The 20479-nt window shown below is 33.3% G+C and overlaps 2 protein-coding genes across 6 annotated transcripts; both read left to right on the forward strand.

Moving 5' to 3' along the window:
• Window positions 1-7852: 7852 nt before the first annotated feature.
• Window positions 7853-13501, forward strand: LOC120087204 (guanine nucleotide-binding protein alpha-1 subunit). Of its 3 annotated transcripts, none has more exons than XM_039044112.1 (15): window positions 7853-8169; window positions 8520-8712; window positions 8850-8922; window positions 9360-9397; window positions 9495-9584; window positions 9837-9914; window positions 10678-10785; window positions 10924-11025; window positions 11419-11474; window positions 11708-11838; window positions 12214-12376; window positions 12464-12557; window positions 12665-12724; window positions 12806-12885; window positions 13065-13501. In XM_039044112.1, the coding sequence occupies exons 2-15, from the start codon at window positions 8626-8628 to the stop codon at window positions 13240-13242; spliced, it is 1338 nt and encodes a 445-aa protein (XP_038900040.1). In that variant the 5' UTR covers window positions 7853-8169; window positions 8520-8625; the 3' UTR covers window positions 13243-13501. The 3 variants fall into 3 exon arrangements, with proteins under 3 accessions (XP_038900040.1, XP_038900041.1, XP_038900042.1); XM_039044113.1 differs by having other exon boundaries at window positions 8160-8299; XM_039044114.1 differs by lacking the exons at window positions 7853-8169; window positions 12214-12376 and having other exon boundaries at window positions 8626-8712; window positions 11708-11842; window positions 13065-13242.
• Window positions 13502-14077: 576 nt separating this feature from the next.
• LOC120087086 (fatty-acid-binding protein 2) lies at window positions 14078-19119 on the forward strand. Of its 3 annotated transcripts, none has more exons than XM_039043960.1 (11): window positions 14078-14417; window positions 14880-15525; window positions 15628-15853; window positions 16017-16092; window positions 16179-16281; window positions 16564-16632; window positions 17432-17468; window positions 17554-17628; window positions 17735-17786; window positions 18303-18347; window positions 18468-19119. In XM_039043960.1, the coding sequence occupies exons 2-11, from the start codon at window positions 15008-15010 to the stop codon at window positions 18563-18565; spliced, it is 1299 nt and encodes a 432-aa protein (XP_038899888.1). In that variant the 5' UTR covers window positions 14078-14417; window positions 14880-15007; the 3' UTR covers window positions 18566-19119. The 3 variants fall into 3 exon arrangements, with proteins under 3 accessions (XP_038899888.1, XP_038899886.1, XP_038899887.1); XM_039043958.1 differs by having other exon boundaries at window positions 14083-14417; window positions 15622-15853; XM_039043959.1 differs by lacking the exon at window positions 14078-14417 and adding an exon at window positions 14439-14608 and having other exon boundaries at window positions 15622-15853.
• Window positions 19120-20479: the final 1360 nt, after the last annotated feature.

Here is a 20479-nt window from a genome sequence, read left to right on the forward strand (position 1 = left end):
TATAACATACATACTATCTCACATATATCATGCACATACAAAATTAAATACAACAATTATGTTCAAAATGATGCATGATCATGCTACTTCATCAAATAATATAACTTGTATGTCAAATTAATGAAATACTGTTATATATATATATATATCATGCACATTAATAAACTATATTGTGAAACAATAATAGACCAAGATTGGCACCCCTAAATAATTAATTATTAATTTAAATAATCATACAAAATTTAAAAAAAAACAACAAAAAATCTCTTTAAGGCTCGAACCCACGATCTTGGTACCGCCTACTCTCGCGTGTCAGAAGTTCGAAGCGCTGCAACGTTCCTCCCGAGTGTAGCAACGTTGGTCTAGGAGTTTTTCATAGCGTAACACTACGCTCCTTGTAGTGTTACAACGCTGCTGCCGAGCGTCGCTATATTGGGTGTTCTATGCTGCAGCGTAAAGCACAACATTGCTAAGTCGTACCTTACGCTCCAACATAGAATGCAAGTTTTTACTTCGATCCTTTGTCCATTTTGCTCAAAATTTGATCTCCATCTTCATCAACTCTTACCAAAAACATGACCCGGACTTACATACTCGATAATAAAATATAAATGTCCAAAACATCAGACCCTTACATTGATCAAATCAATGAAATTAATTCTTAAACAAGTGTCAATCTTGAAATATCTATTATGCAAACCAGTCTCAAATATCAAAATGCATAAAGAACCCATCATATCATTCTGTAAAATCCAGAACAACAATTTAAGGTAAAAATTGGGCTCTGATACCAATTGTAGGAATCGAATTTATTGTGCAAAAGCGTGTGATCGTTGTTTACCTTAATCGTATTGAATGAATTTTTACACCGAACAATAAAACAGAGGAATTTAACATGCTCTTGCATAACTGAAAAGGAAAGCATTGTTATCTTTGAAGATCATTCTTCCAATTCTTCTTCCTCTCCAATGAAATTGGTATTTCACAGCATAACACGAAAAAGAAATCTTGAGTAAGACACCACCAAGAGATCTTCTCTACTATTCTCTTTGGACAAAGAGGTTGGTAGGAACCTTTGTGGAAAAGAGGAAAAAAAAATAGAGAACACTTTCTCTGAGAATAAAGGTTGGAGAGATTGTGACTGAGAGAGAGAGGACAACCCAAGAAAATCATGTGAAGTCAAGCTCTTCAAAGTGCAGACCATTCTACAAATTATAGACAAAGGGGGAGAGGGTAAAGGTTTCCCTCTTCCCACTCTCTTGTAATGCATGATAATTAAAATTGAATTTAATCAATAAATTAAATTAAATTAAAATTAATTAATTAAATATCCAATATTTAGTTTAATTACTTTCAACCATATTCTAAATATGCATTTCTCACATGACCTATAGTTTTAATATGAATCTTATTCATATCAATTATAACCTAGTTTTAATATAAATCTAATTTATATTAGGTTAATATTTGAATCTTAGTCAAATGTTTATACTCTCATATTATGTCGTTTAATTTTGAATCTAATTCAAAATTAATAATGTATATTAATTGTATCGTATGCAATTAATCGTTATATTATCTTTTTGTATCATATAAAATCAATCCCCTTTTCAATAATTTGAACTCTTCAAATACTTTCTACTTAAAATCCTTGTTTAATCCGTTTGTGAGCTAGTAGAGAGACCTAATGGACCTGCAGTTATAAGCTCTAATGATTCATGGTTAATTAATTAAACTCTTTACTTAAGTCCATCATTATTCATTAATAATAGGGCACTCTACTAAAAACTCATAGTTGCACTCCTATAAATTGCAATATATTTATGTGTCCATTGAATTAGACATATTTTGTAAGTTAACCATTCAAAAATTGTTCATAATTACAACTGGATCAATTTACCGTTTTACCTATGTAGTTACCTTTTGTACCTTAAGTATCACTGGTCATCTAATGAACAATTATGTTTATGGTCCTAACATAAACAAAGTCCCACTCGAATCAGTGAGAGAGTGAAGCCTTGTTGTTCAAGCCCCGAAATTGGCACTTAAGGGAATAATCTATCTACTTTCCCTAAAGTAGGGAGGAAGTGAATTCCATCTCACGAAGCTATGTTCTCAGCTCCTCACTCGGTATCGTTCCCAAAATGGTAGGCATATTGAGTCGACAGCTAAGGCCACTCTCACCCATATAAATCAAAGAACGACCCTTATGAACAGAAGTTCATAACTCACTTAGGATTGAGATCGAGTTACATGGTTATTGTTTGAAATATAAATCTCTTCAATTAACGGTGTTATAAAAAGAAATTATATTTCGTGGTTCGGTCTTATAGACTCACCGTATAGAATACCTCCACTTGCATGTTATCACACAAACGATTTGGATCAAATCTTCTGTAACACTTACAACTATTTTAACATTTACAAAGTAGGTCGTATCCATGGTGTTATCAGGATAAGGTACTCAACCTTATCCATATACTATATACCTTTTAGGTTATTCATTGAACACAATCCAATTGTATGTCAACTATATACTGTTTAGGTTACAATAAATAACTTCTGATCTTAGTTTATTGGATTTTGAATTATGTAAATAAAGTACGAATACTTTATTAAATAAACACTTTATTTATTTATAAACAATTTTTTTTTACAAATTTACACAGACTACAAGATTTAAAACATATGGTAATGGATAAAATGTTCAAATACTTAGGCTAAATGGGCATGGGCGGTATTGTTCATGTAACAAGTGGAAAGGCTTTGGCATTCCATGCTCGCATTTCATGGTGGGTTGCTTGCGATTTAACATGAACTACGAATATTTCATTTATGACTACTATAAACCGTCAACGTATGCTGCATGCTACTCTTCTTAATTTCAACCTATACTGCACAAAGATTAATGGATCACATCCTAATATGTTTGTCTTACATGCCGACCCATAGTTGTTGAGGAAACCTGGTAGATCAAATAGTTCACGATGCCATAATGAGATGAATTGGATAGAACCAAATGCTCAAGTACGATGTGGATTTTTTAACCAGTTAGGTCACAATCGAAGGAAATGTCCTTCATTATAAAGGTAGGCTTCTAACCATTAGAGATTTTATTGTTAATCTTTTTATACTGTAATTAATATTCTCATTATGTAATTAATATTTTTGTTGTGTAAGTAATTTTTTATTGTATAATTGATATTTTTATTATAATTTATTAAGCTCTACATTATTTGTATGTTTTACTCGAGAAATATATATTTTTTCTCTAGATCATGGCTTTAAACCCATGATCAATTGATCATGAAGTTTTGACGTCGAGAGGTGGTTGTTCATCGCATTATCCCACTCCACTGTAGAATACTACCAATACTTCGTACATCCAGATTTTACGGAATGGCCAGATTGGGATTCATTCAGCTAGATTGCCATCTCATCACTATACCGATTGAGAGATGGAGGCCATAGACGCATATGTTTCATGTGCCTACTAGAGAGTTCACTATCATCTTATAGGACATAAAAGTATTGTTTGGGTTACTTGATGACAACGAGCCTGTTACTAGAGTAATGCATGATGATTGGCTGAATATTTCTTGATTGTTATTCGATGTGACCCCATCTGCTGATAAAATTAAAGAATCAATATTAAGTTTAACATGGTTAGAGATACAATTTCATGAGCTTATTGCTTATGCAGACGAGGAAGCTGTCATAAGATATACACGAGCATACATACTATAAATGATGAGTGGAAGTCTTTTTTCTAACAGATCAAGTCACTTCGTGCACTTGATGTTTCTACAATTGTTAGCCAACCTTTATGAAGTGGAACGACATTCTTAGGGTGGAGCATGTTTGACATGGTTGTATAGACAATTATGCAAAGCAACAAAATTTGACGTTTGTGAAATCGCTAAGCATTTGATACTTATGCAATCATAGGCTTGAGAACGATTTCTAACAATGGCTCCACAACTCTAACATGTCAATGATGATCAATTAGCTGGACGAGCATACGGTTATCAATATGTTATTTTAATTTAATTTAATTTAATTTAATAAATATTTTGATGTGACTTATATAGTTAATTTAAAATCTAAAATATTATAGGTGGGGAGACCAATTTTGTGTAACTAGGTCAACTACACGTGTAAATCAGTCAATATAGATACATGTTTGATCTGCTTCAACCTGATCAAGTACATGAATGTTGAACCCAATTGAATTTTTTATACATATTTTTAATGTGCTTGTTTTTAATATAATATTTTATGTTTCTGATTATCTGGGAGTCTTACAAAACTTTCATGGATACTTTTCCCAATTTCTACACAAACAACCAAGACATATGACGGACGATAAGTCCTTTCATATGTTTTCACATTGGCGAGTGACTTTTTCTTGACAGGGTGATCAGACAATTTAGTTTCCAACATGATGTCCCATCAGAATGCAATATCGAACCCCTACTACATGACATTGACATAAGAACTGCAAACTGGTTTGAAAAAGTTGCACATTTGATAGTGCAATGGCACTATCGTGGAAGGTTTATTGCAACAGGGGTTCAATTATGCAATTTAATAAGGATGTAACTCAAGACTAGATCCATCGGTATAATAATATTAAAGGTGCTTTATTACTCGTCAGGGAGCAGTTGTAGGTCATCTTATACATTATTAGATTTTGTTTAAATATTTTTAATTTAAACTTATTTTAAATATTGTCTAATTATTTTATAATTCTCATAGATCGAGCAACAGTAGCCTTCATGATGTTGTAAATGATCCAAACCATGTCTTTACTATATGTAGTAATAATAAGAGCTACATAGAAGAGATACATTATATGTATGATATACCTATTGCTTCTTCACTAGTTCTTAGGCTTAGGGGACATGCTAAAGTAGAATAAGATGAGTTTGATGGTTGACCAAAATGTGGAAGAATTGCCTCCTATGACGCAGACGCAGAGCCAGACTGGTTATGCTAGTTTGATGATGATGATGTCAGCATGTGGTTTATGATATTATGATTTAGAGACCAGTTCATCATCTTCATATATTCATGGACATGGGTGTGGACATAGAGAGCATAATGAATATTTATATTATGAAGCAACTGCAGAGGTACTAGAGCCACCGAAGGATCAAGAGGAACCAGAGCAACATCAAGAAGAACTAGAGCAACCTAGAGTTCAAAGTCGAAGACGACAAACAGCTCGAAATCGACGACGTCCGCCTTGTAGAACACATTGGTTTTCTTATTATTAATTTTAAATGAATAAGAGACATTAAATTGTTATATTGATATGACATTTTAATTTACATCTTAGTATTTTTCCAATTATGAACAACAATAGTTTTTTTTATTATTGAAAAATGGAATGATAAATTTGTATAGAGTACATTTTTTTTATTAAAAAAAAGGAAAAGAAAAGAAAGAGTATAAAATTAAAAAAAAAAACATGTTTTTTCAATTAAAAAAAGAAATGAAGAGTACAGAATTAAAAAAGAAGAGGTAGAGTGTTGAACATCGACCATTTTAAAAAAAAAAAAAAAAAAGAGGTCGAGTGTTCAACACTCGATCCATTATGTCATCACACTCCCTCCACGTCAAATCACCAAAATTACAATATTTTCCTAATTATTTTCAAAACTACATTGTTTTCCTAATTATTTTGAAAAAGTTACAATATATATCTAATTTTTATCGTGTTTATAAACTTAATTTAAAAAATAAAAAAAATCAAATAATTACTAAATAAGATCTACAAATTATGAATTTTCTTTATCGTCATTATTTTTTTGAAAAAACTAACATTTCACACTAAGGGTGTGTTTGACAACCCAAGGAAAGTTGGGTTGAGTTGGTATTTTACCAACTCAATATTTGACAACTAACTTTAGATGTTGGTGGGGTTAAGTTGGTTATTTTACCAACTCACCTCAACTCTCCCTAATTCTTTTTCCCTCTAATATTTTTAATGGTTCCACCCATTGGTCTCCGTTGGCGATTATCACTACCACACTCTAGCAACATACTCTGATGACCACCTTTGGATGGCCAAATCCGATGACCAACTCTGAGCTTCGGCAACCACCTCCGACGACATTCTAACAATCAATTCTGACAACCACCTTGGTACAAAATAATTTCGACTTCCGCATTCGCACGACCAATTTTGATGAAGAACTCTGGGCTCCACCAACTACCTTCGACGACAACTATAGCGACTAACTCCAACGACTACCTTCACATAAGCAACTTCGACGACATACTCTGACTACCACATTCATGTGCCCAACTTCGACGACCACTAATAGAAAAAATGGTGGGTTTAATTATCCACCATTTATCACTTTCACTCTCACCCATTTTCCCACACATTTTTATTACTCTCCCAACTCCCTCAATTGCTTTGTCATTTATCTCTCTCATGCGTCTCTTCACATTTACTCAATTTCTCTCATCTTCTCTCTTCTTTAGCCTTCTGATTCGTCTTTCTCACTTTCTCTCTTCTTTTTCTCTGTCCGGCTCGTATGGATTTTATTTTCCCTTTTATTTCTCAAATTCTCTTTTCTCTCTTTTTTTCCCCTTTCTATGGTTGTTTTTTTAGATTTAATTACTTTTCCTCTATTTCATTTTTTCTTATATTTAAAAAATATTACATACGATGTCCTATTATTATTTCATTAAACAAAAGTTCAATGATATGTTTAAACAACCTATCTCTTGATTTTTTAAAAAATTACATAATTCTAACGAAATAGTTAGATTTAAAATTATGGCTCAATTTTTTTTAAAGGTAGTTTGTACACTGATGCAACATAATAGTAGAAAAATAGACATAAATATTTCTAAAATCATTTCACCAGTTTTAGAAAAAAGTAAATATATATTCCACAAGTTGATTTAAAAATACTATTTAATAGTTGATTTTATGATTTAAATCGTAAGGTTTTGGTTTTTTTTAAGAGTAACATTTAAGTATCATCCCTTCTATCTAAAATAATGCCAATAATTTCGTTTGATGACACTAATTCTTTAAGTTTTTTTTTTTTTTTTAACTTTTACGGTAATTAATGATTTTTGAGTGTTTAAAAAATTGAATTCAAATTATTTTGTTATGTATATGAATATTTTGTAGAGAATTTGTTATGTTTTGAGAATAAAAAATAATTCGAAGTTTTTTTTTTTAGAAAAGTTAGGAAAATGTGTGTATAACTGAAAATTAAAATCAACAATAGCAAAAAAAAAAAAAAAAGACGACAAACTAAAATTTAATTTACAAAAATCACACTTATCCCAACTAACTCAACTTTGTCCTCAAACACAGATAATAATTACCAACTCAACTCTGTACATCGAATACAGACAATGTAATTCTCTAAATAATAATTACTAACTCAACTCTCTACTTTTTATCGTGCGTCGTCCTCTAAACTAGTAAATGATACTTTTAGAAGGAAAATAATCGGGGGGGGAAAAAAAAAAAACTTTTGGCCTTTGGGACACAACAAAAGGACAGGGCAGCTCAGTCCACAGTCCACGGTCCACGGTCGTCGGTCCACAGTCCATACCACATCAGTCATACATAACAAAACCAAAAAAAAAAAAAAAAAAAAAGTATTTTCCCAAGACCAACCTTATAGATACTTACTAAGAATTTTTAAAAAAACATATACCGAAAAAAAAAACAGTTTTTTATTCTAATCAGACTCTGTCTTTGAATTCAAAAAAAAAAAAGAAAAAAAACTCAGAATCCTGTCTTTTCCTTTCTTTGACCGAGGAGAGAAATTGAAATTGAAATTGAAATTGAAAGAGAAGCAAAAGCAAAGCAAAGGCATTTTGTTTCTCAGCTTTCGGTTCTTTCTTCCTTCTTTCATTCCTGATTTAGCCGACACGTACAATTTTTTCCTCTTTTTCTCACCAAAATTTTCCCATTTTTCTTCTTCTGCTCTCAATTATACTCTCTTTTCGTACACTTTTATCTCTTCCCACAAACCACCCCCCCTTTCATTTTTTTTTTATTCCTTCTATCAATTTAATACGATTTTTTTATCAAACCCCACTTCACTCCAAGAACACGACGAGTTTCTCTTCACTACTCTACCAATCCGCCAAATCTAGACCCTCCGATTCCGCCACCCCTTTACGACGGTACTCTTTTTTCACACTACCCCTTTTCAACCTTCTTCTAGATCTTTACTTTGAACTGGGATTTCTGTGTTTCTGTCTCGTGGGGTTTCTTCAATTTGATCCAACAGTTTTTTTTCCTTCTTTCTTTTAGGTATTCTGTACGGAATTTTATGCCTTTCTTTTACATGGGTTTTGATTGGATTGCATTTTATCTTACTGTACTTTGTGCTTTGTGTACTGTTTCTTTGAATTGGAGGTGAAAATGAGAGGGTTGTTAGTGAAATAGTGCGATTGAATCAAGTTTGAAGTTAATTGGAAATGGGTTTTGATTTTGTTTTCTGCATGCTTGAAATGGGGTTTTTGATTTGTAGGCTGGCTTTGAGGATTATAATATGAGCGAGCATTTTTTGAGGCAATTGGAAACCAATTTGATTGCGATGAATCTTTGCGAGTATAACTAGTGTTCTGCCGTCTTCTATGCTGTCTCATTTGAGTAGAAATATGGGTTTACTCTGCAGCAGAAATCGTCATTACAACGAACAAGATGCTGAAGAAAATGAGCAGGTGAATCATGCTTCATCAGAAATATATGATTCTTTGCTTCTGCAAATAGTACTAGTTGAAAAAATAAAGTGTTTTGGTTATCTTGGGTTATTTGTTGAATCTTGAGTTCGATATAATCGTAGTGCTTGCTTTTCCAGGCTGCGGAAATAGAGAGGCGGATTGAACAAGAAACAGAGGCTGAAAAACATATACAGAAACTTCTTCTGCTTGGTAAGTGTATTTTGGCCTCACATTACCTTTGTTTTCTCGGTATAATAGATGAGGAATCTTGTCTGTACTTGAATGTTGGAGACAGCATTTCAAACTTTAGAGGGTAAATACATCAGTTTTATGTTTTCATGCCTTCTTTCGTTGAGTTAGATTTGCGAATTGAATGTTTGGTTGTTTGTAATTTGTAATAGTTAGTATGTTGTATAATTAGTGAGTTTCATATTAGTTAACATTAGTTATTCCTTCTAGTTATTCCTTCTAGTTAACAGTAAAATTCCCTTATTAGTTAACATTCAATCATTTCCTCCACAGCTGATGTGGAAAGGATTGGAGATTCTGTATGTCTGCTACTGAGTGATAATGACCGCTGGGTTCTTTTATTCCTTCTATTTTTTCTTTGACAATGCAAATAAGCTGAGATTTACCCAATTGTTTAGGTGCTGGAGAGTCTGGGAAATCCACAATTTTTAAGCAGGCAAGCTCTCTTATTCTTTACCGTCATAATCTGCAATGCTGAAGTGAAGTTGGTCCACTAACATTTCTTGCATTTTTGCTTCATTCTTTTTTTTCAGATAAAATTGTTGTTCCAAACCGGGTTTGATGAGGCAGAGCTAAAGAGCTATATTCCAGTCATTCATGCAAATGTGTATCAGACTATAAAAGTATGCAATATTTGAAAGGGTGTGTTGGTTATTTCCCTTTCTGCATGATTTAAAGAGCAAATGAATTTGTTAAAAAATTTTAAAACATAATACCCCAATCTTTTGATTAGAGGCATGTTGATACTGTGTTTTGGTTTTTGAGTGCCAAAAAATTTAAATCATAATGTACTGATCATTTGATGTGAGGTGTGTCGATACTGTACTTTTTGTTAATTCAAGAGCTGTAACCTCTTATTGAACTTGACGTTTCAGGTATTACATGATGGTTCGAAGGAGCTTGCTCAAAATGACAAAGAGTTCTCGAAGTATGTATTATCCAGTGAAAATAAGGTATCTATCTGTTCAATGCTGAACTGGCACCTACATAGCTTGAGCTTTTATCTTGTACGATTTAAAATTAATTGCCAATGGTTACAAAAAGAAATTGTGTAGCTGGCTTCTGGTTCATGATTCAGGAACAGAAATTGGGACAGCTTTATTTTTGTAGTAGAACTTCACTTACCGTTTATCTGAAATATTAGATAATAAATATGGGGGCAAGGATCATTTTTACCTTTTAAGCTTTCTACTTCATAGACCCTAAATTTGAATCGGGCAGTGTAATTAATACCTTCCTAAGTCTAAAATAGGAAAGTTCCCATGAACTAACAGATAAATCACATACATTTTAATTTACAAAATATTCAAAATCAGGTAAAGAACACCTAAATCCAACAATGAAACTACTCACATTTAACCAAGAAATGAATTAGGTAAAAGAGCACAACACCACAAATTAGGAGAACAATTGCTGAAACCTAAGCTGAAAAATATCCAACACAGGTAGAAGAAAGAATACTCATGATCCTTGTCCAGCTGGAAGAACACCTATATCCATCCACCAATCTTCAATAGAAAATGGAAATTAGTTAAGCTGGGGGGTCTAATTTGATGAAATTGAAATCTTAGGATTAAAATAGGTCCTAAGCTAAGTATGGGGTAAAATGGAACTTTTCCCCTGGATTTACTTTGCTAGCTTATATGTGTACACTTGGAGGGACGTGTACTGAACTTTTTCCTGCTTACTATTGTCCCTCCATGTGATTCAAACCAGGAAATTGGTGAGAAATTATCAGATATCGGAGGTAGATTGGATTACCCGCGATTGACTAGGGAGCGTGCACAGGATATAGAGACTCTTTGGAAAGATGCTGCAATTCAGGTAGCCATTGCTCCATGTGGATTTGCTAGTGGCATCTTTAAAATGAAATCAGTTATGATGCTTATTATTTAAAACAGCTTTTTTTCTTCTTGAATAAGCCTGAATTAAGTGAGCTCAGTGTTCACATTCTCTTTGTAGGAAACGTATGCTCGTGGTAATGAACTTCAGGTTCCAGATTGCACACAATATTTCATGGAAAATTTGCAAAGATTATCTGATGCAAATTATATTCCAACTAAGGTATTTGATTTAATGTTATGTCTAGCTTAAAGGGTTAGAAAATGCTCTCAAGCAAGCTCTTATCAGTTAAGTTCATTGTATGAGCTGAAATTTTGGAAAAAACCAACTTTACAGATTTTGGTGCCTTAAAAAATTGTCTGTGACAACTATTTTACGGACGAAATAATTTTGTGTTTTAAAAATATAATTAATCTCTTTGATTGCCTTGGATTGAATTATTATCTCTCACTTTCTTACTACACTAAACGAAGTTTTAGTGTAATCTATATCCCTTCTGCCATTGTATATCATGCTTATGTTTGAGTATTCTCTTTCACTGTAATTAGTAATGAGATCGAGTCATTTGTGTATATATATCAGTTGGCTCCTTTTCTTATGTGCTTTCGACCACAGGAGGACGTGCTCTACGCAAGAGTTCGTACAACAGGTGTTGTTGAAATCCAGTTTAGGTAAATATTTTGTTACATGGCTCTTCACAGTTTGTTTCTATTTCTAGGAACAAATAGTTCATTTTCGTTAGAATATACATATGTGTCTATATACATATGTATATATGATAATAATTCATAATTATAAGATAAGTATTAAAAAGTCTTCATGTTAATGCTCTTGTGTGTTACACTTCGTTCATCATGAAATATTGGCATTGTAATTAATTATGGTATCGGTTTGATTTTGGCAGTCCCGTTGGTGAAAATAAAAAGAGCGGCGAAGTGTATAGACTCTTTGATGTTGGTGGACAGAGAAATGAGAGGAGAAAATGGATTCATCTTTTTGAAGGTGTTACAGCAGTAATCTTTTGTGCTGCTATTAGTGAGTAAGACCATCACTCTTTTAACCCATTTATGATCCTGTGGTAGTCTTGATAAACGTAGATGATAAAAGAAAAGTCTAGACATTGGAATCTGAAAATCTATGGCACTCTCATTGATGTTTATGGAGTAACGACTGGGTTGTCATGTATGCTTCCCAGATGCTGATGGGATTCCATTTAGGAATATGTAATTGTGCAATAAAGTTTTGTGAAAAAAGGCTTTTTACTACCTGCTTTTCTCTTGTTTTCTTTTAATTTGTTTTCTTCTGGAGTGGGTGGGACTAGGTTGGAAAATAGCTTTTGGAAGGTAGTGATCTAAGTTGATTGTCCAAATGAAATGAAAGGATAATAATTTTAAAAGTGTGAACTGATAGAGGAAAAGAAGATCTTACTAGCTGGTGATCTAACAACCCATGTGAAGATAGTTGTGACGGACAAGACTCGTCGTCCTATTCCAATATCTCTTATTGTTCGGATGGTCAGGCTATTAAGCAGTTTCACTCTTTGGAATGGAACAAAAAGAATTGAAATTATAAAGTTAGTTGTGGTCCCTCTTCTATTCTGCTTGGAAGAATAAGTATTATATAAAGTTTACTGCAATGGATTAACCGATAACTGTTTCAGGTATGATCAAACACTTTTTGAGGATGAACAGAAGAACCGAATGATGGAGACCAAGGAACTTTTTGAGTGGGTTCTGAAACAAGAGTGTTTTGAGGTTTTCTTTCTGCATTGTTACCGTTTACATGATCGAGTATACTTAATTTGATAATTTTCTTTTCACAAGTTGATAGTTATTTTTCTTTGGTTCTATTCCGGGTGCAGAAAACATCATTTATGCTTTTTCTCAACAAATTCGATATCTTCGAGAAAAAGGTTCTAAAAGTAAGTGTCGATGGAGAGTATCACAAAGCACTTGGATAGGTCATTGATGAGATATTAACATGTATTAGCTTCTTGTGATAGGTCCCTCTCAGTGTGTGTGAATGGTTCAATGATTATCAGCCAGTTTCGACTGGAAAACAGGAGATTGAGCATGCCTATGAGTATGTATCTAACACTCCCTCGTTATTGTTGATTACAACAGCATTGTTCTTGGCTCTGAATATGCTTAAACAGAGCCTTTTCTGTAGCTGGATGCTAGGAACAATGCTGCTGCCTTTTCCTCTGTTTGCATTTTTTCTAAAAGAACTTTACAGTGACCCCTTAGAATTGATGAATTCAGGTTTGTGAAGAAAAAATTCGAGGAGTTGTATTTTAAGAGCACGGCACCAGATCGAGTAGATCGGGTGTTTAAGGTATACAGAACTACTGCTCTCGATCAGAAACTTGTAAAGAAAACATTCAAGCTCGTAGATGAAACTTTAAGGCGGCGAAATCTCTTCGAGGCTGGGTTGTTGTGACCTTGTTAACAATCTTCCTCACACAGAAAAAATGGAAAATGGTTGCTCTTGTTTGATGAACAAACTTATATTGGATTGTCATTTGAGTAATTAAAGTTGAAGCTGAAGAAGTTGCAAGTCTGATTCATTGATTTAAAACATTTTGTGTCAAATTAAATTTTGCCTATTCTATCTATCAAAGTTGAAATCTTTTTAACTATATGTAATTCGATGTTCCAAATGGTTGTGAAATTACATAAGCTTCAACAGCCTTTCTTTCCGTTCTTTGAGTTGTTTTGGATTCTCTCAAGGACCACTTCCATTCTCTGCATTAGTCAAATCAATGGGATGTTTTTTGGGATATAAGTAAAATTTAACTATTCAATGAAAATTTACTTTGAAAATTAACCATTCAAATATTTTACACTTTAAAAAATAAATTAGTTTTGTTGAACAACTTAATTAGAACATATTTAGTTCTTCAAACTACACCAGCATCTTAATGTTTATTTTTAGCTCTAATTGTCAACATCTTGTCCCTATCATTAAAATATCATTTTGTGAAAACAAAATTAGGAAAGTGAGAGTATAGGACTAAAATGAAATAAAATAACAAAAATTAAAAACTGAAAAATCAAACCAAACGAGGGCGATCTATTGGTACCGTCATTTTTTTTTTTTTTTTTTTATTATCAAAACCAACTAGTCAAATGACTTTTATTTTTAGTCTTTTAATTATCATGATGTATGTATGTTTCTTATTTATAAAAAGATCAATTATCGGTTTAATTTAGTTTGTAATGAACCGATTATGATGCCAGTATATTGAGGAAAATTTTTATAAAAAAATGTGGGCGACAGAAGGGACGGTGAATGGTGGAAACGCAGATATAAAAGGCAAAGTGGGATGCGTCACATGCAAAGACGAGGAGACGACAAAGATCGCCAAATTAGAAACGTAGAAGAAAGCAACAGAAAGAAGTACTCGTTTTTTACGCGCGTATTTCCTCCGAGTTCGAGGGAACCGTGAAGGCGTAGACCACTCCCAAAATCGCCGTGTTCCCTTTCTTTGATTTTTCTCATTCTACGCACATTCCAATTCATCTCCTTCTTCTTCCCTCACCCAATGGATTACTGACTTTTAACCTCCTTCAGACCCTAGCCCATTTCGTCTTAAACATCGGGATCTCGCTCGGGTTAGGTTTTCTCCTTCTTTTTCCTTTTCTTTTTCTTGCGGATGAATTCGAAATTGTGATTCTATTAACTTCTCTTTCCGCATTGTACCTTAACGCCGTTGCATGTGATTTTACTGCCATGGTTGATCTCTTAGGTTCCGATTGAAAGTTTTTTATGACTATTTATTGTTGTAATTAAAGGCTGCTATCAGGTATGAATCGTATCATGTTTTTTTCTTTCTCATTTTCTGAGTGTAAGTGATCAACTGATTTTTTGGAAAGAATCGACGTCGTTTTGGTGGATTTTCATTTTAAATTGCTGAGGAGCTGTTCTGGTGAACTTTCTCCATAGAACTGTTTTTCTTGGTGTTTGCTTTATCTGATTGATACAGTCTTCTGTTTACTCTGGAATAATGAAAATGAGAGTGTGCCATTCATGGTTTGAGTATTGATATCTATTGAACGTTGATGTGCCTTTCTTAGGTTACTCACAACTTGATTGAATCTCCCTGGCGCTGGTTCTCAACATTTATATTTGATTTGTGGAGGTTTCTTGTATCTTTAGAAAGCCTGAAGTCTCTAGTATCATATAACTTTAGAAAGGAGGAAATATGAGGAACAATTGGGTGTTTTTCATTGATCTTGATGGAGGCTCACCTTATATCTTGCCGATTGAGCCCTTTACATCTCACGGATTAGGTGGTCATCTATTTTCACATATTAGTTCATTCATGGATAGTTCTCTATTTCAGTCCAGAAATTTGTATATGGCTGGAAGTTTAGCGCTTCAAGAAGCCTTTAATTGCTTTTCAAAGATAGCTGGCGCATTGTTACTCTGGTGCTCGAGTACATCAACTGCAAACGTGACTCGGGAGATAGCAGATGATCTACATGGTTCGAATTCTAGAAGCTTTAAAAACTTTACTGAAGTTAGAAGCATCCGTTCTGGTAGACTTGGGTCCAGAGGATTTCACTTTAGCTTTAATTTGGATAAAGAATATTCCGACCCAATTTTTCTTGGCAAGATTGGCCGTTTTGCATCGAAACTCCTGGGTAACGAAGCTGGAAGACAGCAGTTGCATCCTTTGCTCTCAGTAGCAGCTGCTTTAGTTCCTCCACTTAACAACCTGTAAGCTGTTATAATTCCGTGAGATGAGTGGGATGAATTTCCTTTCTGTTCTACTCTTGCTTTCAATTATTTGACCAAACCTTTTCTTTGATCAAGGGCCAGTAGATCAGAAGATATTATGGCTGTTCCATTGGAAAACAGCGAATTGCCAGTGTATGGATGCATGGATCAGAAACCTTGTGAAGTTCCATATAGAACAAATGCTGGCTTAACGTTTCCTGATGTGAACTGGACAAGGCATGCAATTGAACCCAAAACTGGCATTGAATTTCCCATTATACTGGATAACATTTTATCTTCAGAAAATAATTCCAGCTTGAGTTCAGAGGTGAATGCTTATTGATTGTAGCCTTAAAATATTCCTCTAAATGTTTATATGCTTTTCTGACATTTCTGTCATCCAGTTTTTACCTGTCCTTATCATTGTCCTCGGACACTATTCTACTCTAACACTGGGTTTAATTGCCAATCATTATGAACTGCTGCTGCAGGTTCTTGTTGGAACTGGATCCAGAATAATGAAAATAGTCAGAATTAAATCCCTGAAGGTCTATGCTTTTGGCTTTTGTAAGTTTATGGGTATATCGTTAATCTATATTTTTGTTCCTGTCTTCATCTTTTACCTATCAAATCTGGACCTTTTCCCCTTATAGATGTTCATCCAAACTCTGTCTGTGAAAAGCTTGGTCCAAAATATGCTTCTAGTCCAGCAGGTGAATTAAATGAGCGCCGTGATTTTTATGAGGACCTTCTGGGGTACTTTTTCTTTTGCTCTGACATGTAATTTCTTTGATTTTTCATTTCAATTAGATGTGGTCCAGTTTAAAAAATAATCTGGGAAATGTGAAAAAGACTTGAAACTTGTTTAGATGTTTGGGAAGACTGTGCCAAGGGATTTTCTTGTCTTATCAACGTTCCTGGCCTGAATGAAACACAGTTTTCTGTTTCCACTTTTAAAGTTGGATTTAATTTTCCTTGTGAGTTCTTTTAACTTGTGCCTTGTTTCGAATTTCGTTTTTGTATGTTACCGTGCTGCAGGGAGGATATTAATATGACTGTCAGACTCGTGGTTAATTGCAATGGGATTAAAATCAATACTGTAAGAGAGTATGTTTCTTTCTTTGGAATTGAACGCTGGATAGTGGATACATATAATGTTGGCCGCCGTTTTCTTTAAATAGAGGGCACATTATATTTTTTTCTAGTTAATTAGAATTTATCGTCTCACATCCTGTATTGCGCTTTTTAAAAGTCCGTTACTAGTTTAAATTATATTTGTTTAGCACTTTAAGTTAAGTATGTCCAATTTGATTATACTACCATACCACTTGGTGCTTACCATTTCTATAAATGACTCTTAACTGTAGTTGTTTCAGATTCTCATTTCTTAGATGATGAGTTAACAGTTGGGTTTTCCAATAGGAATTATATTATTAGAAGTGAACTACCCGACTTTATATAATTCAGTAAAGACATGACAGGAAGATTTGCCACTCTCAGTATAGTCTTTGAACAATATGAAGGTTCTATAATTGGATGTACTGGACTGGATTAGGGCATCCAGGTCCTTTTGGAATTTTCTTTGTTTTGTATATAAGTAGTTATAGTTTTACTTTTCTTGAAGTAGTCCCAAGGTAGCATTCATCAACGAGACTTTGATTCTTGTCTCCTTAGAACTCAAGAACATAGTTGTTCAACCTAGATCCTGTTCAAGTAAGGTTGTAAGGAGTTTTTGTTTTACTGTTAAGCAGTAATTTTGATGTGGTAATTTTATTTAGAGTTATTTAGACAGGATTGTGTCCTTGCATGCTACAGCTTAATTGTAATATTTTAGTTGGTTAATCTTCACGATGTTTATATGTTGCTCAAGCTAATTGACGATCGCCCTCTGATTTCTTTATTGCAGCGCTTTTGAGAAATCTCTTAGAGCACGACTGTTGAAGGTAAAATGTCTGATACAGCTGGCTGTTATCTTTGCTTTTGAACATTCTTTATTGTTTCTAATTTTTTTAATTAATACGTGGTTAGGCAAATCCAGAAACTGATTACCATTGTGTGAGGACATTTGGTTCTCTCTTCACTAAAGACATCCCATTACCTGCGGTAAGTCTATATTGAAAGCATCATTCTGTACTTTGTTTATTGTGTGTTCTGTTTTCCATACACTGATATGTGTCATATAGTTAAAATTTGAATTGAAATATTGTAGGGAACAACAATCGATTTCCGACAGACAGCTGATGGACAATTAATCACTGAAAGTAAGCAGAGAGAACAATTATAGCATTATACGATCAATTAATGTTTGGTACTGTAGATATCCTATTGTGCAGCCCACTTACTCTTGAATTGAATTTGATGGAAATCTAGATGTCATCTTCCATTTTATTGTATAACTAGTAACTATGCAAGGAACCCTATCAGGAAATTATAAAGGGGTTGGATTGCCAAGCGTTTAAAGAGGCTTGGTCCTCCCTCTCATCTCAAAATATGCTTACCTCAACCCCCCACCCCACCCCACCCAACTCTATTTACAACCATTGCATTAGCAAACTTCTTAATTTATAACTAAAATGCACTTTGTATTCTGTATGTGTACCCCACTAATACTCCCAACATAGTCTGGGGGAGACTTCTATTCTGGGAACTCCTCTGCTTTCCTCCACATTTACTTACCTCATTTTGCTGCCTTGATATTCGAAGTAGTATTCGTTCATTTCATGTAGACTATAGTGATTTCATTTTGTGAGCACAACTAACTGATTGTTTTCGCACAGTGGGAGGCACTCTGATTGGAGCAATTCATAGCAAGGAATTGTGTAGTAAGTGAAATATCCCGTATCTGAACTGATTCTACGAGAATTGACATGAAAACAGAAGACTTATGTTGAGTCAATAAAAAATTAATTCGAAAATATCAACCCTGAAAATCATATTTGCAGGGGCATTCTTTGATATGTACCTTGGAGATGTTCCAGTGTCAGAGGAAACGAAAAAAGAGATCGGTAAAAATGTGGCAGGTCTTATTGGTAGATGCTGATTAACATCTCTGTTCCAAAGTTCCAGCTTCCATTGTCCCCCATTTTATACGGACAATTCGGTTGCTGTGAGATGAACTTCATGCACAGGCTGTAGCATTAACAAGACCATCCCTTGGTTTTGCGCTCAAGCTGGCAATAGCTATTGAGATCTAGTACATATTCTAAAAGGAAACACAGGTGCCACACCAAATTATCATTGAATTTTTTACGACTAGGGCATATGCATCAAATTGATTGGCATTCATTCTTTGGGTTTTTTACACTTATATTTATTCTCATTTTGTTATCTATTTTCATCAATTTCTCTCAGCCTTTGTTCCTAAGTAAATGGTGGTTATATAAAGAGTGGGTCGGAGTTCGAGTTACACAAAGTTATTCTTTTTCTTGTTTTAAATTTAGAACAATTTTTAGATGGTTGGCGAAGAAGACTTAGTTTAGGATTTTGTTTATATAAATAATTGTACTCGGCTTTATGAGTCATGTTTAATATAAAATTTTAATTTCCATATTCTTTATTTGAATAAGTGGTCAAATATATACTTTTTTATGAGTATATCTGTGGCTTGCATTTTTGTGATCCATTCGTGTAGTTGCGTGAGTTTATTTAATGATGATTATTTTTTTAGCTGATGTATTGGTGGCCATGTTTAGAGTTTACTTCTGTTGGATGTGGATGTTTTTATGTTTGTTTTAGGTTTTTGTGGTTGGGTTGGGCAACTTTTCTAGTTTGGTTTCTGGCATGTTTAAAATTAATTATTATTATTATTATTATTATTAAGTGTATGGTTGTCTCTAAACTTTACAAGTAATCAAATTAGTCTGAAGTATTTGAATTTAAGTTCTCAGTAATCAATAGGACTCTTAAATTTTCGATTTTGTTTCTAGTAAGTTGGTTAATTTTTTTTTTTAAAGTCGAATTTGTCAATGATTTATTTAGGCACATTTAAATATTTAGAGACCTATTAGACAAAAAAAAAAAAAATGAAATTTCAAGATTTCTTTTCTTTTTTTTTTTGTTGACATTTTTAAAAGTTAAGACTTATTCTTACGCAATTAAAAATTTTAGTGACTTATTAGCTACTTTTTTAAAAAAATTATTTTTTTAAAAAGAATTAGATTATTTATGAATTAGATTTTCACACAATTTTGTAGTTTGGTTTAATGAGTATTGATTGAGTTTACCAATTCAAATCATACTTCAGCTTACTGTGTTAAAAGTTTCTTTAGTTTTACTTCGAAGTTAAGAAAATGATATTATTAACTTCAACTGAAACTATAATTAGTGAGCATTTGGGATGAAATGTAAGTCTACCATGTAAGAACATAAAGGAAAATTGATGATTTTTTAGTCAAAGGATGGTGTGGATAATAGAAAATAGTTCATTATTTATACCTTGTCTCTTGATTCAATTTTAGCTACGTTATTCAACAAAATCTCAACTGTTCCATCTTAATTAATTAGAAATTTTCTTCTCCATTATATATTAGAGATGAAATTGAAGAGGGAGAATAGATAAAGTTGTAAAGTAATTATCAAAGAGATTATGGGACCACTTTTCAGGGAAGAAAAAAATAATAATTGTGGGACCCATACAAATCAGGTGGTTGAACGGAGAAGAATGGATTACCCGTTTTTAAGGAGAGTTGAATTTCAAATCTTTTGGTACGTCTCTCTCACCAATCTATTTTATTACGAAAATTCAACGAACATCATCAAATGTGAAGGGAAATTTTTATTCCTAATCAAAGCTTTAAGGAGAGAGAGAGAGAAAAAAAGTAATCTAAATTCTCAACTTTTTATCGGACAGAAATTTTACTTTATATCGGATAGAAAACTTATGAATATATTATAAATTATAGTTTAAAGACGATTTATTAGACATTATTTGAAGGTTTAATAATTTATCAAATAT

The sequence above is a fragment of the Benincasa hispida genome, chromosome 9, assembly GCF_009727055.1.
Source record: "Benincasa hispida cultivar B227 chromosome 9, ASM972705v1, whole genome shotgun sequence".
In the NCBI taxonomy this organism is placed as follows: Eukaryota; Viridiplantae; Streptophyta; class Magnoliopsida; order Cucurbitales; family Cucurbitaceae; genus Benincasa; species Benincasa hispida.